This window comes from Chiloscyllium plagiosum, chromosome 23, assembly GCF_004010195.1.
Source record: "Chiloscyllium plagiosum isolate BGI_BamShark_2017 chromosome 23, ASM401019v2, whole genome shotgun sequence".
Lineage (NCBI taxonomy): Eukaryota > Metazoa > Chordata > Chondrichthyes > Orectolobiformes > Hemiscylliidae > Chiloscyllium > Chiloscyllium plagiosum.
Genome location: NC_057732.1, coordinates 9,822,038 through 9,839,154, shown reverse-complemented (window position 1 = coordinate 9,839,154; position 17,117 = coordinate 9,822,038). Strand labels below are relative to the sequence as shown.

At 39.0% G+C, this 17,117-nt stretch overlaps 1 protein-coding gene across 15 annotated transcripts in view; it reads left to right on the top strand.

Annotated features, from left to right (window-relative positions):
- The window catches only part of plekha5 (pleckstrin homology domain containing, family A member 5), a 344,620-nt gene that overhangs the window by 298,469 nt on the left and 29,034 nt on the right, over positions 1-17,117 (top strand). For 10 of the 15 annotated variants that reach the window (XM_043713467.1, XM_043713466.1, XM_043713471.1 and 7 more), the window contains 7 exons: positions 1,521-1,601; positions 1,704-1,853; positions 2,682-2,783; positions 3,095-3,209; positions 7,897-7,949; positions 9,062-9,250; positions 10,789-10,909. In XM_043713467.1, the coding sequence (XP_043569402.1) occupies positions 1,521-1,601; positions 1,704-1,853; positions 2,682-2,783; positions 3,095-3,209; positions 7,897-7,949; positions 9,062-9,250; positions 10,789-10,909 (811 nt within the window). Of the gene's footprint in view, positions 1-1,520; positions 1,602-1,703; positions 1,854-2,681; positions 2,784-3,094; positions 3,210-7,896; positions 7,950-9,061; positions 9,251-10,788; positions 10,910-11,198; positions 14,456-17,117 lie in introns of those variants that run through there. The other 5 variants (XM_043713473.1, XM_043713476.1, XM_043713472.1 and 2 more) reach the window with 2 other exon arrangements.

Sequence of the window (17,117 nt, the reverse complement as noted above, 5' to 3'; positions counted from 1 at the left end):
CCAACAAGTCCACACTGCCCCTCCAAAGAGTAACCCACCCAGACCCATTCCCCTGCCCTATATATACCCCTGACTAATGTACCTAACACTATGGGCAATTTAGAATGGGCAATTCGCCTGATCTGCACATCTTTGGATTGTGGGAGGAAACTGGAGCACCTGGAGGAAACCCACGCAGACACTGGGCGAATGTGCAAACTCCACACAGTTGCTTGAGGCGGGAATCGAACCCAGACCCCTGGCACTGTGAGGCAGCAATGCTAACCTCTGAGCCACCGTACCACCCACTTGATTGAAGTATAACAGATATAACAATAATGTATGGTAATAATAACAGAGTAGATCCTGAAATGGTCTTGACAGTGTGGATGTAGAAAGCTTATTTCCTCTTGTGGATGGGTCCATTAATAGGGACAATGTTCAAAACTTTTTGTTCACCCTTTCAGGACAGAGATTCAGAGAGCTTATTTTTGAAGGATGATGCAACTTTGAAACTCTGCCTTCGAGATGGCGAAGGCATTGAATCAGAGAGTCTTATGTTTTTAAGGGCAAAGTCAATAGATTCTTAAACAAAAACAGAAATTGCTGGTGAAACTGGTCTGGCAGCATGTAGGAAGAAAGTAGAGTTAACATTTCAAGTCTGGTGATTCTTCATCAGAATTTTTTCATATTTCTACTCTTAACTCATACATTCAAATGTCCAGATTAAGGGGCTGGACTTCTTTAGGCTGGGAAGCCTGATGCTAGACAGCTGCAGCATGACTACAAAAAAGGAAGGACTTTAAGGCTGGAAAGAAGAAATTGATTGACCACTGAAGGGAAGATTGTGGTAGGTTTCTTGGGGATGTTGGTGGAAAAGATTACACTTCCTCCTATTCCACAAGCTGTGCTGGGGGGAAATAAACGTCATTACTGAATCTGATAGTTCTGACACTTGTCTTGGCCACACTTTTCTGAGCCAGGGCAAACCCAAAACAGTGATTACATTGAAATAGATGATAAAATCAGTAGTATGCAGTTTGCTAACTGTACTCACATTTCTGACCCATCTCTTGATGAGAGGTTATTCGCCCAACCCATTTTCAACCAGAAGTAAGTCTATTAATCATTTTAGAATTCCACATTGTTTAAGAATTTAAATCTGTGTAGGGAGATTTTAATCTTCCAAAGTATTTATCAGCTAAAACATAAAAGCAATATTTTGCTCTTCCATTAGTTTGCAAATGCAGGTTATTTTTCAAATTATATTGTTCAATAAACCAGAAGAGATTATGAACCTGCTTATGATTTACCTTGTCTTTGTTCAAAATGTGAGATTACAGTGTTCTCAAGCAGGGAATGCTGGTTTGCTTTGACAGGAAGAGTTGTTCCAGAAATTTGTTAGAAAGAAACACTTAGGTTCACATTTTTCTTGATTTATGTTTTCAGCAATTGCTGAACTTGAAGAAATGTTTAAAGCCATGTGCTGCTCTGGTGGAGAGTTATTATTATTTTGTCAATCTTTGTGCTTTCTGTTGTAGGGTAAACTGAGCCAATTATGTGAGCAGGATAAGGTTGTTTGTGAGCAAGAAGAGAAATTGCAGCAGCTGCATAAGGAAAAAGTAAGAAATTATGATCAAATTACTTCATTTCAACATAATACATATCTCCAGTGAATATATTGAATTCAGACTAAATTATGCATACTGCTTTGTCTCTTGCAGCATACACTTGAACAAGCTTTACTGGCTGCAAGTCAGGAGATTGAAATGAATGCAGAAAATCCTACTGTAGTGCAAAGTGTGGCCTTACAAAGAGATGTTTTACAAAATGGATTGCTCAGCACTTGCCGGGAGATATCAAGAACCACCACAGTGAGTTGTAGTCACTATGCCATTTGTTGTTTGTAGTAAAGTCTGAAGGCCAGGTCTGCTTTAGCTTGTAGTTCTTTTTCAAATGTTCTTTTCTTGTGTTAAACTCCCACATAAACTGTTGGTGAGCTTTTACTTTGCATAGGATATGTATTCAAAACACTTCAGGACTTTTCTGATTATATGTAACCTTTTGAGTATCACTTTAGCACACCATACTCTGCAGAGCTGATTAATACAAGATTATGCCAATGTAAACTTTTGCTGTATCATTAACAGGGAGGCAATGAGCATTTCACTTGATTCCCAAAATTGTGGAGGGAAGCTGGTCAGCACATAAACTGAAGAAGTTGCTATAGTCAGCCCTTGCACCCCACCTTGTGGCTAATCTGAGTGCCATAAATCGGAAGCCTTTTCCCAGATTCACATTTATGACCCATCTGTTGAGGAGAAGTTATTCACCCACCCATTTTAAACCAGAAATATGTCCATTTGTTCCTTTAGAATTTCACGTTTTTAGGAATTTAAATCTTTGAAAGATTAAAATCTCCTGCCAAAGTTTTTAATCAGCTAAAACATATGTACAATATTTTGATATTCCATTCCTTTGTAAGTGCAGATTGTTTTTCAAATTGTTTTGTTCAGTAAATTTAAAGAAAAAGATTGTGAATTTGATTTGCCTCATCTTAGTTCAAAATGTAAGATTACAACTTTCCCAATTAAGTTAATCCTGGTGTATAGCATATAGGATTGTTTTTAAGAATGGAACCGATTGTACATTTTTAAAAATGAAATAATTCTACTGTTTAAACTGTGTACTTTGTGATTTAGGAACTGGAAAGAACATGGAAAGAGTATGAAAAGTTAGAGTATGACGTAACTCTAGCAAGAACCCACTTACAACAACAACTAGACAGATGTGATGAAGTTCAGGTACTGGCTGTATTTGGACAGATGGATCTGATGTCTGAGCATGTTTATACTAACAATAACATAATCTCTTTTTCCAGCAAATACGTCTCCAGCATAGCACAATTGTCGGCACATTGTTCACCAGTTTCCTTATACTTAATCCAATTTATGACAACCGTATTGCATTACATCCTTGCATACAGCACGCCTAACCAAACACTGTTGTCAGAAACACTTTTGTTACCTCTTTAATGCATTTCATGCATGATAAAACATCTGTGTTCATGACTGCTGTATTTGTTGTCAGAAGGATCTTTACTTTTTTTCCCAAGGTGGAGTTAACTGCTCAGCAACGCCCTCAGATTCAAAAGGAGCTCTGGAGAATTGATGATGTTATGGAAGGACTCACCAAAAGTAAACAGCAAAGAAGGAACTCTAGCAACACTGGTAAGAAAAGCCAATCCTGTTTTAGGTCAGAATTTCAAGTAATTAAGTAGTAGCTGTTGTGGATTCCAGTAGAGGTAACGAATTGAAGTGTTGTTTTATTTTCTTTTTCGTTATTTCCCACCCTCCACTGTGAATATGTTTAAGTTTCAGTTTATCCACAAAGACTGAAATCAGCTTGTTAGTTACGCTATGAACTCTTGAACTGCTTTTTTGTTTGCTTTGAACTGATGAACCAAAATTGTAGTTTTCTCACTTAACAGGGCCTTTCTAGTTCTGTTGATGTCATGGGTTACAGTAATTAGCACAACTATCAATCTGTCCTTGTGTTGGATAGGATACGTGCAATGAGATGGTCTCCTGCCTCCCATTCTAAAGTTAAAAACACAGGTCAATATTTAAGTATTTCAGCACAGAAACAGGTCATTCAATCCAACAGATCCTTTGCAATATTTATGCTCAAGACCCTCCTCCCACTCACCTTCATCTACCATTATATTCCCTTCTGCCTTGTGGTTATGTAGCTTCCCCTTAAATGCATCTTTGCAACTTGACTAATCTATTCTGCGTGGGAGCAAGTTCCACTTTCCAATCGTACAGGTATAGAAGTTACTTCTCCATCACCTGTTAGATTTATTAGTGACTGTCTTGTATTTTTGGGCTGTAATTCTGGACTTCTCTCCTTCGCACACAAGCAGGAGCCTTTTCACTGTCTCTACCCTATAAAGGAAGACAGTAAAGTAGTGCGAATGTCATTGGACTAGTAATCCCGAGACCTCAGCTAACGTTCTGGGGATTAGAGTTCAAAACCCAGCACTGCAACAGGTAGAAATTCAAATTCATTACTTAAAAACAATGGAAGCAAAACCTAATGTCTCTATTGGTATCACTGAAGCTCTTGTGATTGTTATCTTCAGGGATACAAATCTGCCACCTTATCCTGTCTGTCTATATGTGACTCCAGGTCTGCAGCATTGATTCTTAACTGCCCTCAGTGAAATGCCTAAACAACCCACTCAGTTCAAGAAATTTAGGCATGGACAACAAATGCTGGCCTTGTCATCATTCCCAAAACTCACGAAAGGTTGAAAAGAAAGAAAAACTTTCAAGAACTTGACGACTGGTAGGCTGTTGGAGAAAATGTGGAGGCATGGTATTGAGGGTGATTTAGTAATTTGGATTAGAAACTGGCTTTCTTTAAGAAAGCGGTGTTTGATGGAAAATATTCAGCCTGGAGTCCAGTTACTAGTGGTGTGCCACAAAAATCTGTTTTGGGATTACTGCTGTTTGTCATTTTTATAAATGACTTGGACGCAGGCATAAGTGGATGGACTAGTAAGTTTGCAGATGACACTAAAGTCTGTGGAGTGGTGGACTGTGTGGAAGAATGTTGCAGGTTGCAAGGAGACTTGGATAAACTGCAGAATTGGGCTGAGAGGTGGCAAATCGAGTTCAATGCAGATAAATGTGAGGTGATTCACTTTGGGAAGAATAACAGGATGGCAGAATACTGGGTCAATGGAAAGATTCTTGGTAGTGTGGATGTGCAGAGGGATCTTCGTGTCCATGTACATAGATCCTTGAAAGTTGCCACCCAGGTTGATAGTGCTGTTAAGAAGGCATTTGGTGTGTTAGGTTTTATTGGTAGAGGGTTTGAGTTCTGGAACTGTGATGTCATACTGCAACTGTACAAAATGCTAGTGCAGCCGCACTTGGAGTATTGTATGCAGTCCTGGTCGCCCCATAACAGGAAGGATGTGGAAGCATTGGAAAAGGTGCAGAGGAGATTTACCAGGATGTTGCCTGGTCTGGTGTACAGGTCTTATGAGGAAAGGCTGAGGGACTTGGGTCTGTTCTCATTGGAGAGAAGAAGGCTAAGCGGAGATCTGATAGAGACATACAAGATGATTAGAGGATTAGATAGGGTGGACAGTGAGAGTCTTTTTCCGAGGATGATGACATCAGCTTGTATGAGGGAGCATAGCTGCAAATTGAGGAGTGATAGATTTAAGACAGATGTCAGAGGCATGTTCCTTACTCAGAGAGTGGTAAGGGTGTGGAATGCCCTGCCTGCCAATGTAGTTAACTCAGCCACATTAGGGGCATTTAAACAGTCCTTGAATGATGATGAGATAGTGTAGGGGGATGTGCTTAGATTTGTTCACAGGTTGGCGCAACATTAAGGGCCAAAGGGGCTGTTCTGCGCTGTATTGTTCTATGTTCTATGTACCTTAATATCGTTATCTCCAGTCATTTCTTCTTGAACCCTAAAGTCAATTCTGGTATTCTAGTTTATTTTCTTTGTAACTCCCGCAATGATACTGTTCATTTTTAAACACACAATATAGCCTCTGTATAAATGTTTTCTTTTTCCGTTTTTATTCTGTGGATGTCAGAAACAACAATTCAAGCTCTTCAAATTATGTAAGTTTAACATAACCTCCCTGATTTTCAAATTTAGCCCTTCAGAAAGAAATACATATACTTCATTTGCTTTGGTTTTATGTCACCCTGTAATGTGTGTCATTATTTTCAGTGATTTGTGTCTATCAGGTTCTTGTGTTCCTCTGACCATTTAGACACTGACTTGCCAAGCTGTATATATATTGCAGTTCATATGCTAATTTCACACCTATTCTTCAAGTTTATGAGACACTTAACGTAGTCCTTCTCTGTATTACTTACATCCCAAAATGTCATCCACAAACCTGAAAATTTTCTCAATAATTGCCAAGTCCAAATTGTGCATGTACATAACATTGGCACCACTTCCCATCTTTGCCAATCTAAGTAACTATCTTTAACTGTTTACATACAACTTTGTAGCCAACTTAATTTCCATTCTGATACTTGTTCACTTACTCCATTTGTTTAAAATCTGCTATGCAGTAACATGATGTAGACTTTTTGGAAGTCTACCCATCCAATATTTTGGGCAAGAATCCATGAGTATGTATTTTTTCCTCAAGTTCGACCAGTACCTCCCAATCAGTTATTTCTTTGCTGTGCCAAAGTTGCAATATTTAAATTGCAGCTCTCCTGTAGATTTTCTAACTTTAGTCATGGCTGATTTGAGATTTTTTTTTTTCTGTAACTATCCTGCTGAGCATTGCTTGTGAATTTATATCAGTTGCTGGAAGCCAAAGTCAATAGATGTGAAGCTGGAAAAGCACAGCAGGTTAGACAGCATCCAAGGAGCAGGAAAGTCAGCATTTCAGGCTAAAACCCTTCGTTAGGACTGGGGAGGGAGAGGGAGCCCAGAAGTATGTCGAGGGAGGGGGGTGGGGCTGAGGAAAGAATAGGTGGGATGGTGATAGGTAGAAGCAAGTGGGGGTTGTTGTGATTGGCGAATGGAAAGGGTGGAGTGGATAACTGAGCAGGTTAGGACTGGTCAGGCAGGTGAGGAGGAGGGGTGGGGCTAGACATGGGATAAGGCCGAGAGCGGAGGGATTTCAAGCTGAAGTCAGTGTTGAAGCCATTGGGCTGTGAGCTTCCTGGGAGAAATATAATGTGTCGTTCCTCAGTTTCCGTTTGGTCTCACTCTGACAGTGGAAGAGGCCAAGGATAAACTTGTTATTAGGGGAGTGGGAAGGGGAATTAAAATGGATAGCAACTGAAAGGTTGATTTGGTTGGTGCATGCAAAGCACAGATGCTCTGCGAACTGGTCCCCGAGTCTGTGTTTGGTCTCCCCAGTATATAGGAGACCACATCGCGAGCAACGGATATAATAGATGTGGTTGGATAATGTGCAAGTGGAGCATAAGTCTTCAGTTCACTTGCTAGAATGTTGTCTGGACCCAGTCTTTGCAGTATCCAGTGCCTCCAACTTTCTTGATGTCACATTGAGTGAATGGACTTGGCAAAAGACTCATGTCTGTGATGCCAGGGACCTATGGAGATGGCAGAGAAGGATCATCCACTTGGCACTCCTGGCTGAAGATTGTTATGAATGCTTCAGTCTTATCTTTTGCACTGATGTGCTGAGCTCTCCAATCATTGAAGGTATGGATATTTATGGAGACCCTTCTCTAATGATTTGTTTAATTGTCCACCACTATTCACAACTGTATGTGACAGGACTGCAGAGCTTAGATCTGATCTGTTGATTGTGGATTCATTTAGCCCTGTCAGTGTCTTGCTTCTTATGCTGTTTGGCATGTGAGTAGTGCAGTTTCGTAGCATCATCAAGTTGAAAATTCATTTTTCGGAATGCTGGTGCTGCTCCTGGCAGGCCTTCCTGCACTTTTCATTTGTCCATATGTTATGTATTTACATTCACTCTTGTTGAATTGTGCTCACCCTACTGAATTTTGTATAAGCAGTTTTTCAGGCTTACTTTAATCTGTTGTTTAATACTTGTTATACTTAGTTAAATCCAGTGTTTATGCTCACAAAACTTAAGTTTCTCTAAGCCTTTTGGATGGATCACATCAGGAATCATTCTTCCTGTTATTCTGGATGGAAAATTAAGAGGAAAACTGCTTGCTTATCTCTGTGCTCTACTTAAACAGAAAGCAGGGCACTCTTTGGACAAGATCATTTAAGTAATTTTTTTGAAAACATTTTCCAGGATAGTAGTACATAACATAGAATTCAAAAATAAGATGAGTTTCCACAAGTAAATATTGCAAGAATTTTATTCAAAATTCTGTGGCTTCAAAACATCTAAATTTTTTTTCTCTCTTTTAGGTACTGCTGGCTCACAACCTGGAACTGCTTCTACTTTAAGGTGTAGGCAGGAGGTGAGCAATTTATTCTTAGTCACTGGTTGTTGTGGGAAGAAAAATCTTTGGTTAACTTTTGATTATAATCTGTAGATGAAGTTTAGACAGTCTCGAATTAATACCTGATATTTTAACACAAAGATAGAACTTTCATTTGGTAACAGTTCTACTTGATGGAGAATATTTATTTTTCAAAAGTTAAAAGGTGGAGGAGTGTAAATAGAAAAAAGTACTCCTCATCCATTCTTATTTATAATGGACACCCTACTCTGGTTATTCAAAGTTACTTTGACACAATATTGAAATTTCAGCAGTTCAAATTAGCCAACATAATTAAAATGTCAATGCCAAAAAAGTCTCGTAATTATCTAATCATTTGAACGGGATGACTTTGAATTGAAGAATAGATTATAAAACATTGCAGTAAAAGTTTGTACTATCCAGAATGCACCTGGACTGTGTTGTGCTGGCAAACTAAAAAGGGTCACAAAAAGCACAATACATTCTGCTTTCTTATATTCACAAGTGACCATCGCTCCCAATTAATAATCAAAACATCTCTTCATGATGGGTTTTGAATATGACAGTCAGACATCAATGACACAGGCCCCCATCCATTGTTGTGCTGTGTGCCGCATATCCGTGATTTCTGCTTGCTATCTTTAGTTTCTCTGATGGCATGTTGAAATAAATCATTTAAGCCTCTTGTTCCACGATAAAGTGTGATACAAAACCAGAGAAAGGTATTCACCACTTAAGTAAAGGAAAATGCCTCAAACAGCCCTTCAAGCATTAAAACAGTCCAGCTTTCATGTCACAAGGTTACGCAACAGCAGCTGGATTCTTTCTTGCATCAGAACGTCTTCACAATGTTGTCCACCAATGGTCCATTGTCATTTAGCATCAGAAAATCTTTACCTGTTCGTTATCAAGGTGGGATCAGAGAAATCAATTGGTGGAGCTTTCTGGTTTGTGAAATGCCAGACCATATGAATTTTATTGTATTTGCTTTCTCATTTATTTGAACTTAAATGATGGTACATGGTCATGTTGATTTGCATACATCTTAAATTGAAAGAATATCTGGTATATCTCAAACTGTTAGTGCATTTATTATATGGACTCTTTAGGAAGATGAAACAGCCCCTCCTCGCCCTCCTCTTCCCCAGTTATATGACTTGACAGAGAGGGCTCCCACAGTTCCCCCTCATCCCAGTGAGAGCATCATTTGGCCCTGTTCTGCCAGAAACCTGGTACATCAACCAGATGAAATGAAGATCCACCTTGAACCAGAAGATCCAAAGCATGGAGCAGATTCTGTAAGTGGCTGATTATTGCCACTGTTTGCCTGTTAAACCTGCTCCTCCCACATTTCCCTTCTCATTGTTTTATGTCATGTGATTATTTTGCTGCTTCATCTTTTAGTTGGTCACTTTGTCATTGCTTCATTTATTGGATTATCATTCCTGAATGATGTAGTTACAAATGAACTGTCCTGCGTAATTGTAGCCCAATAACCCAAGTTTTAAAATATAATCTTAAGTGGAATTGTATCTGCAAAATTTGTTCATAATATTTGCATTTTCAGGGCATCTTCAGTTAACTGTTTGGGATTCTTTCCCTTTAAGTAATCTGTCCCAAGATCAGCAATTGTTAAGAGATATTTTACTAAATTTATTTCATTTTTGCAATACATGACTGAAGAATTAAAGTTTTGTTAAAGATTTCTGTATTGGTGCTAAATTAAATGGAATTAAATATTTTTAGGTTTTTAAATAAAGTAAAAAATTTGGGGTGGATTTTAGCCACTACCTAATTTCCATGCTTGATGGCTATCAGTTGTTTTGTAGCAGGACAGCTCATTTAGTGAATCTAACCTTAATATGTAACTTTAAAAATGGAATCCATCAGTGGATGGGTACAAAGGCTGCTGTTATACTGCAGTTATTAATGTCAAATTGTGTCTGGATTACCATGAGTTCTGACATTTTCTGCAATTGCTAGACCCAATTTAAACTATAGATTATGTATCTTCTTTAATTCAGTAACAAATAAGTTACGTCAATGCCTCGTTAACTGTACAAACACAGCTTCCCTAATAATGATCTGTGTTATTGGAGGGAGCAGCATGCTACATGTGAAAATAAAGTTCTCAGGATTTCAGCAGGCCATTTATTGGAAATATGGCTTTGATCAGTTTGAATGGCAGAGCCTAGTTTGTGATGCCATTAAAGGAGGGGTTCATGTATCTCTTGGATTTAGTGCTCTTGAAAGTCAGTATAAACTCATTCCAAGCACTTATAACACAATTGGCTAGATGCAATTTGGTGTTCATTAACACAAGAAACTGATTTGCAGTCACACCAAAACGGTAATATAATGGCAGCCCAACCATTTATGCTAACAGTCCAAGCAACTTGACTAGCTTTTGAACTCACTTTATTGTTGCTATACGATTCTTACTATCTTCCAAATGTCCTTTTTTAATACCAAAATCGAAAATGGATATCTTTGTCAGTATTCACAACCAAATAAGTTTTTTGCAGCAGGACTAAATTTTGAATAAGTATCTGCATAATTTTCAAACTTCACAAAATAACTCTTTGGAAAAAAATGCTAGTCTTGATTATACATATATCTATTTCTTAGTTTCTTGGAATGTGCCAAAGGTAATTTTGATGCTATAATATTCTTGTATATTAAACATTGCTCTCTAAACAAAATGTCTTGTCCATTAGTGGGCAATGATTCAAGTATTCTTTTCTAAAAATTGATCCTGATTAGAACTTAACTGAGTCTTGAAGACTTAATTGCTCAGCAAATTATCTACTTAATAGAAATCACTTTCCAACTACAGGGTTCTGATTATCGACAGTACAAGAGTGAACCAGAACTGACAACTGTCACTGAGGTTGATGAATCAAATGTGGATGAGAAGTCAGAAGTGGTACCTGACAAAGAAAGTGTCACATCTAAAGGTAGCAGTAGTAGTAATATACAGAAAATAAGATTTGTATATCTGGATTGCACTTTACCTGATTGTCTTCCTGTTCATACTTAAATGGTTTGAGGTCAGATTCAAATTGAGTGCAACCATTCCATGGCTAGGATTCTGAAGATGGTTTACTATGTTTGTTACGAACTGATCTTAAACTGGTTCAAGTCTGAGTTAATATTGTTAGGATTGATATCAAATGTAATTTTGTTTCTGGACAGCTGTTTAACTCAGTTTCACTGTAATCTTGTTCTATTATTGCATCCAAACAGATGTCAAGAGCACAGGAACAAGGATAAATCATTTAGTTCTTCAAACCACTCAGGCTACAGATTAGCTCTGATCTCTAACTCCATATTATCCACCTTTATCACATATCCTGCGATACCTTTGGAAAGCAAAGATCTATCAATCTGAGATTTAAAATTTACCATTGATCGTGCATCAACTACTGTTTCAGAAGATGGTTCCACCTACTGATCAGTCCTGGTGCATAGAATTGCTACCCAATCCTGAATGATCTGGCCCTAATTTTTAAAATATGGCCCCAGCCTTGGACTCCCCTATCAGCAGAAATTATATTTATGTCGCTTACATTTGGGCAGCTGGGAAATGTATAAGTCATGTGCAGCTTGAGCTTTGAAGAGGACATTCTTATTTTGCTGGAGAGCATTAACACAACATGAGAGAAAGCAATTAAGCTGAATGAAAGTGGCACACATAGTTGGAACTACTGGGCTGCCTCCAATAGTGGGAGAGACTATTGCATCCCATTAATAAGCTACTACTCACTGAAGTCAACCAGCGTCCAACAAGTAAGGTGCTAACTCACCACAATCCAACTATTTTAATATACATGGAATTTAGAGTCTTTGCTTAACAAATGAACCAAATCCATTGCATCAGGAAAACAGAAATACATGGGGATAACTCCTTGATTGGCAAGCTGAAAAGTCAGGATCAGGTGCACAGGGCTAACTGATGGTTTGCAACTGATTGCCAGTGTCTGCAAGCTGATGTGATTGGCATGAAGATTCAAAGGATGAAAGTTGCCTTTTTGCAAAACTCAAGACTCGCTAAAAGGATCATTGAAACAAAAGCACCACATGTTTGTCAAGGAGGGTAGAATTTTGAAGGACTCACTGTAAGGAACTTTCAGCTGTTAATGACAAAACCAAAATATGTTTCAGAACGTGTCCTATCTATCCACCTCTCAACTCAAACAGGGCCAGTAAACCTCATGAGTGCTTAAGCTCCCACTGTCATGCTGCACAATAGAATTGAAAGGCACTCAATGATTCTGTCGATAGCCGTACTGAGACAGCATGTCTTTACCTACTGAGGGGATTCCGTGTGATGACATTTTTGCCTCAGATAGCGTGGCATTGGAAAGATAAATGGAACTGTATAGAAACTACATATACTTTGCTACTAAGCTAAACTTTGGGTAAATAACATTTTTTTTCTCAGTGATCCATGCTAAAGGGTGATTAGGGGCATCCATTGGCAGCTAGAGACCTGATTATCCCCAGTCATGACCTCAATTACCAAGGCAGAACCACCTTAGTACTAATTGTAATAAAGAGCCCTTTGTGGTGTGCACCAGGATCCAATGCAACTAGTGAAGCAGAAGGACCATCTTTATATCAATGTTAACTGTGCTGCCTATTCAAATAAAAGCCAGCAGTTCTTGGCTTAATTGAACAAACACACTTTAAAATTAGTCCACACTGGAATCCACAATTCTGCAGTCAGCACACTGGAAACAAGAAGAGAAAACTGTAGTTCAAAGCTAGTATCGCTGTATGGAACACAACATTGGGTTGTAGTCAAGGGAGAATATGATCACTAAGGCTTCTGTATGCAACAGAGAAACTATGCTTGCCAGTGAAGCACTTGATGTCAAACTAGTATTGAAGGAACCTAACCAAGCTATTGGTGTGCTGACTATTAATAAAGCTCCAGATCATGTTGCAATGATGCCATACTATTTATACTCATTAAATATGAGAAATCAGCACTCTTGAAGCATCTGCGAGAACTTCTGACTTGCTGGAAAAGGATATGGTGCCCAGGATATGTGTGATGCAAAAACTTTTGCCCAGAACAGGAACAAGAATGATTCCAGTGATTGCAACAACTACCAAAGCATTTCACTCCTGAGCATTGTGGGTAGAGTATTGCCCATGTGGCCCTTGTAAGGCTGTGGATATCTGATTGACATGATCATCTCAATCTTGACAGCTGCAAGAGAAATGCCATGAAGAAAAAGGACGACTGTTATTCTCGACCAGACAAGACCATTATTATATGCGCATAAGTGGTCAATTTAAGCTGCTGAAGGAAAATGGCTACCTGCTGAAGCTAATAATTTTTATCTTCTCCTTTCATGATAACCTGAGGCTTAAGATTAGCCCTGATGGAGCAATGTCAGAGTTTGAGCTTCACAATGAGGTCAAATCAGGTTGTATTCTGATGCACATACTCCAGCATATTCATCACTGATGGAAAGCTGTTCAGCCTCACTTAAGACCCAAAACAAAATGCTGTCAATGTGACAGTGGAGGTTGCTGATATCCAAGTTCCACAATCACAGGCAATTTGTCATTTGATGCTGAAACCAATGTACACATTGCGAAAACTATTGCCCTAAGTGTATGTGGAACAAAAGCAACTTGACTGAGAGCCTCAAACTGCAGGTCTCCCAGGACTATATTTTCAGTATGGTAGGTAGACCTGGATAATTTAAGCCAAGCACAAGAAAAGACAACATAACTTTCAACTTTGCAAATATGTAGTCTCAGAATGACTGTAGTCTCAGTATGCCTTGGTGGGGTAAAATCACCACCTCAAGATCCTGTAGCATACTAATTTTGTCAACATGTAATCATCATTTATCGAATGGCATTGGTACTTGCTTGGCCCATGTTCATTGGATGTATGATGACTATATTCCAAAAACCATTTGTACACTGAGTCACAACTTGCTGTGCACCCACCCCTTCCCACAAAAACACCTACATATAAGATTATGAAAATGGTAAACATGGACACATAATGGGAGACAACTGCCAATGGAAAGGGAGTCCAGATGCTCATTGTTTAGAGAGACATCAGAAGAGTTAAGGAGAAATGGAAAGCTCACCTGGCTGAGAAGAGGACCAAGAAAACATGATGAACAATTCAGCACAGCTTCTTGATGACTTCAACAAATGCAGCAAAAGCTGCTTGGCAAAGTGGAGCCCTTGAGCCTACCACATGCTGCTTACCACGTGAATTGTACCATAATGAAAAACTGCCAACTAATGTAATGAAAGGCTGTGTGTTGCTGTTCCTAAAATATTATCCTGGCCTTGCTATTGAATTGGGCTTGGCCCTGCCTTAATAGTAAATTGAGGAATATGCAAAATCAATAGACTACAGGTTGTCATTAAATAAAATTCTGCTGATGGTGGCCACGGTGCCTTATGAATGCCCAGCTTTTACTTGCTGGATTCATTCTTAATTTAAGCCATTTTATGATGCTGTCAAAATGATGCTGTCACACAACTCAATGGTAAGTAGCCTCTATGTGAAGACAGAACTTTGTCTCCACAAGGACGATGCAGTAGTCTCTCTTACCAATACTTTCAGCAAAATGATGAAGTCAAGTGGAATTATCCATCTTATTAGTGCTTCCAACATCTGCTGAATGCCTTGTACAGCATACATGTCCTTCAGGATTCAGCCAAATTGGTCAGTGATTGTGTTAAGTGGTCACTCTTCGTAATAGATTTGCATGTTGACACCAGAAGTCAATTCTCTGTACCTCCTTGATTTTTCAAATTTGGAGGAATATTGAAGTAGAACAGTAGATGGTAACCTGCATATTTCCTTGCCCATGTTGGCCTGATGCAATGGGACTTCATGGGTTCCCATGTCGACTTTGAGATCTCCCAGGCCAACACCTTTCTGAATGTATATTATTGAGCTGGCAACTCATGGGCAAGACATTCTCAACGATGGTGAGTGTGTCAGGCTGTTGTGCAATTAGTCAATGTGACAGCTTTGTAGATGATGAGGAGGACTTTAAAGGGGAAACTAGACAAAATTTAACTTTGCAACTTATTCTGGGATTCCTTTCCACTGTCTATTCATCCATTTTTAAAAAACATATTTCTTTATCATTTAGATAGAAACTGAGTGATTTCCAAGGCTACTTGAGAGAGCAGTTTAGAGTTAATCGTATTGTTGTGAACCTGGAGCACATACTGGCCAGACTGGACAAGAGTCCTCGGATGCTGACTGACCACCTGTGCTTTTCCAACACCATACTCTCGACTCTAATCTCCAGCAGTTGCAGTCCTCACTTTCACCTGTGGATTAATAGAAGAGTAATATTACGACTATGTTACCATTCCCATAAAGTTCTGTAACATGTTTCTCAACTCCAAAGGAATCAAGTAACGCTCAGGAATTTTTTTTGTCTCGGCTTAGCTCAGTAGATTGCACTGTTATCTCCAAGTCAGCTGATGATGGGTTGAAACACCTTTCCAAGACTCAAATACAAGATTTAACTTAAGTAATGTGCTGGGAAAGTGCTGTAACATTAGAGGTTTTGATTGTGGATAAGATGTTTAACTGGGTGCCATGTCTGCCTGCAACAAACACAAAGCTATGGAGAAACTCAGGTTTGGGAGCATCTGTAGAGGGTGAAACAGAGTTAACATTTCAAGTTTGAAGGAGAGTCATACTAGACACTCCACAGATTCTGGCAGAGCTTTGAGGTTTCTCCAACATTATCTGTGCTTGCTTCAGATTTCCAGCATCTGTGGTACTTTGCTTTGATCTGCCTGCTGAAGTAGGTTGAATAGATCCTCTGACTGTTATAATGATATCCATTTTCTCTTTTTATCCATTTGTACAATGTAAGCTAGTAATCTGTGAATATTGAACATGCAGGGAGCAGTACATACCATTACTGTCTGCTACTTGTTGACTATTGGTTTTGCCTCTTGCTAAGTATGAGGTTTGTTGTGAGGTTTCTATTGCAACACTCAGAACATTTCAACAATGACTGAACAGTTAAAGTCAGAACTGAGAGGCACTAAAGCAAGGAAGCAGTTTCAGGCAGATAAGTGCTTTTAGCATATGCCTGGGGTTGCCGAGTTATATGTTGACTACATTTGCTATGTAGCATGTTAAACCAAAGCTGATATACTACACATGTTTGCTTTGTGTTGAATCTAGATATTAGAATCTAATTTTGGATTTTTATGACCTAAATCTTTTGTCAGTAATCATTGCATGTTTGTTGGAGTAAATTTTGTTTATAATAAAGGAAATATTATTATAATAATATTTTGTCAGTAATCATTGCATGTTTGTTGGAGTAAATTTTGTTTATAATAAAGGAAATATTATTTATTAACTGAAGAAACCATTGAGGATGTTATTAGACAAGTTGTTGAGGGTCGAGCGGTGGATGTTGTGTATTTGGACTTCAGTAAGACATTTGATAAGGTTCCCCATGGTAGGCTCGTTCAGAAGGTCAGGAGGAATGGGATACAGGGAAATTTAGCTGTCTGGATACAGAATTGGCTGGTCGACAGAAGACAGCGAGTGGTAGTGGAAGGAAAATATTCTGCATGGAAGTCAGTGGTGAGTGGTGTTCCACCGAGCTCTGTTCTTGGGCCTCTACTCTTTGTAATTTTTATTAATGACTTGGATGAGGGGATTGAAGGATGGGTTAGCAAGTTGCAGACAACACAAAGGTTGGAGATGTTGACAGTATAGAGGACTGTTGTAGGCTGCAGCGGGACATTGACAGGATGCAGAGATGGGCTGAGAGATGGCAGATGGAGTTCAACCTGGATAAATGCGAGGTGATGCATTTTGGAAGGTCGAACTTGAAAGTTGAGTACAGGATTAAAGACAGGATTCTTGGCAGTGTGGAGGAACAGCGGGATCTTGGTGTGCAGGTACATAGATCCCTTAAAATTGCCACCCAAGTGGACAGGGTTGTTAAGAAAGCATATGGTGTTTTGGCTTTCATTAACAGGGGAATTGAGTTTAAGATCTTGTTGCAGCTCTATAAAACTTTGGTTAGACCGCACTTGGAATACTGTGTCCAGTTCTGATCGTCCTGTTATAGGAAAGATGTGGATGCTTTGGACAGGGTTCAGAGGAGGTTTAGCAGGATGCTGCCTGGA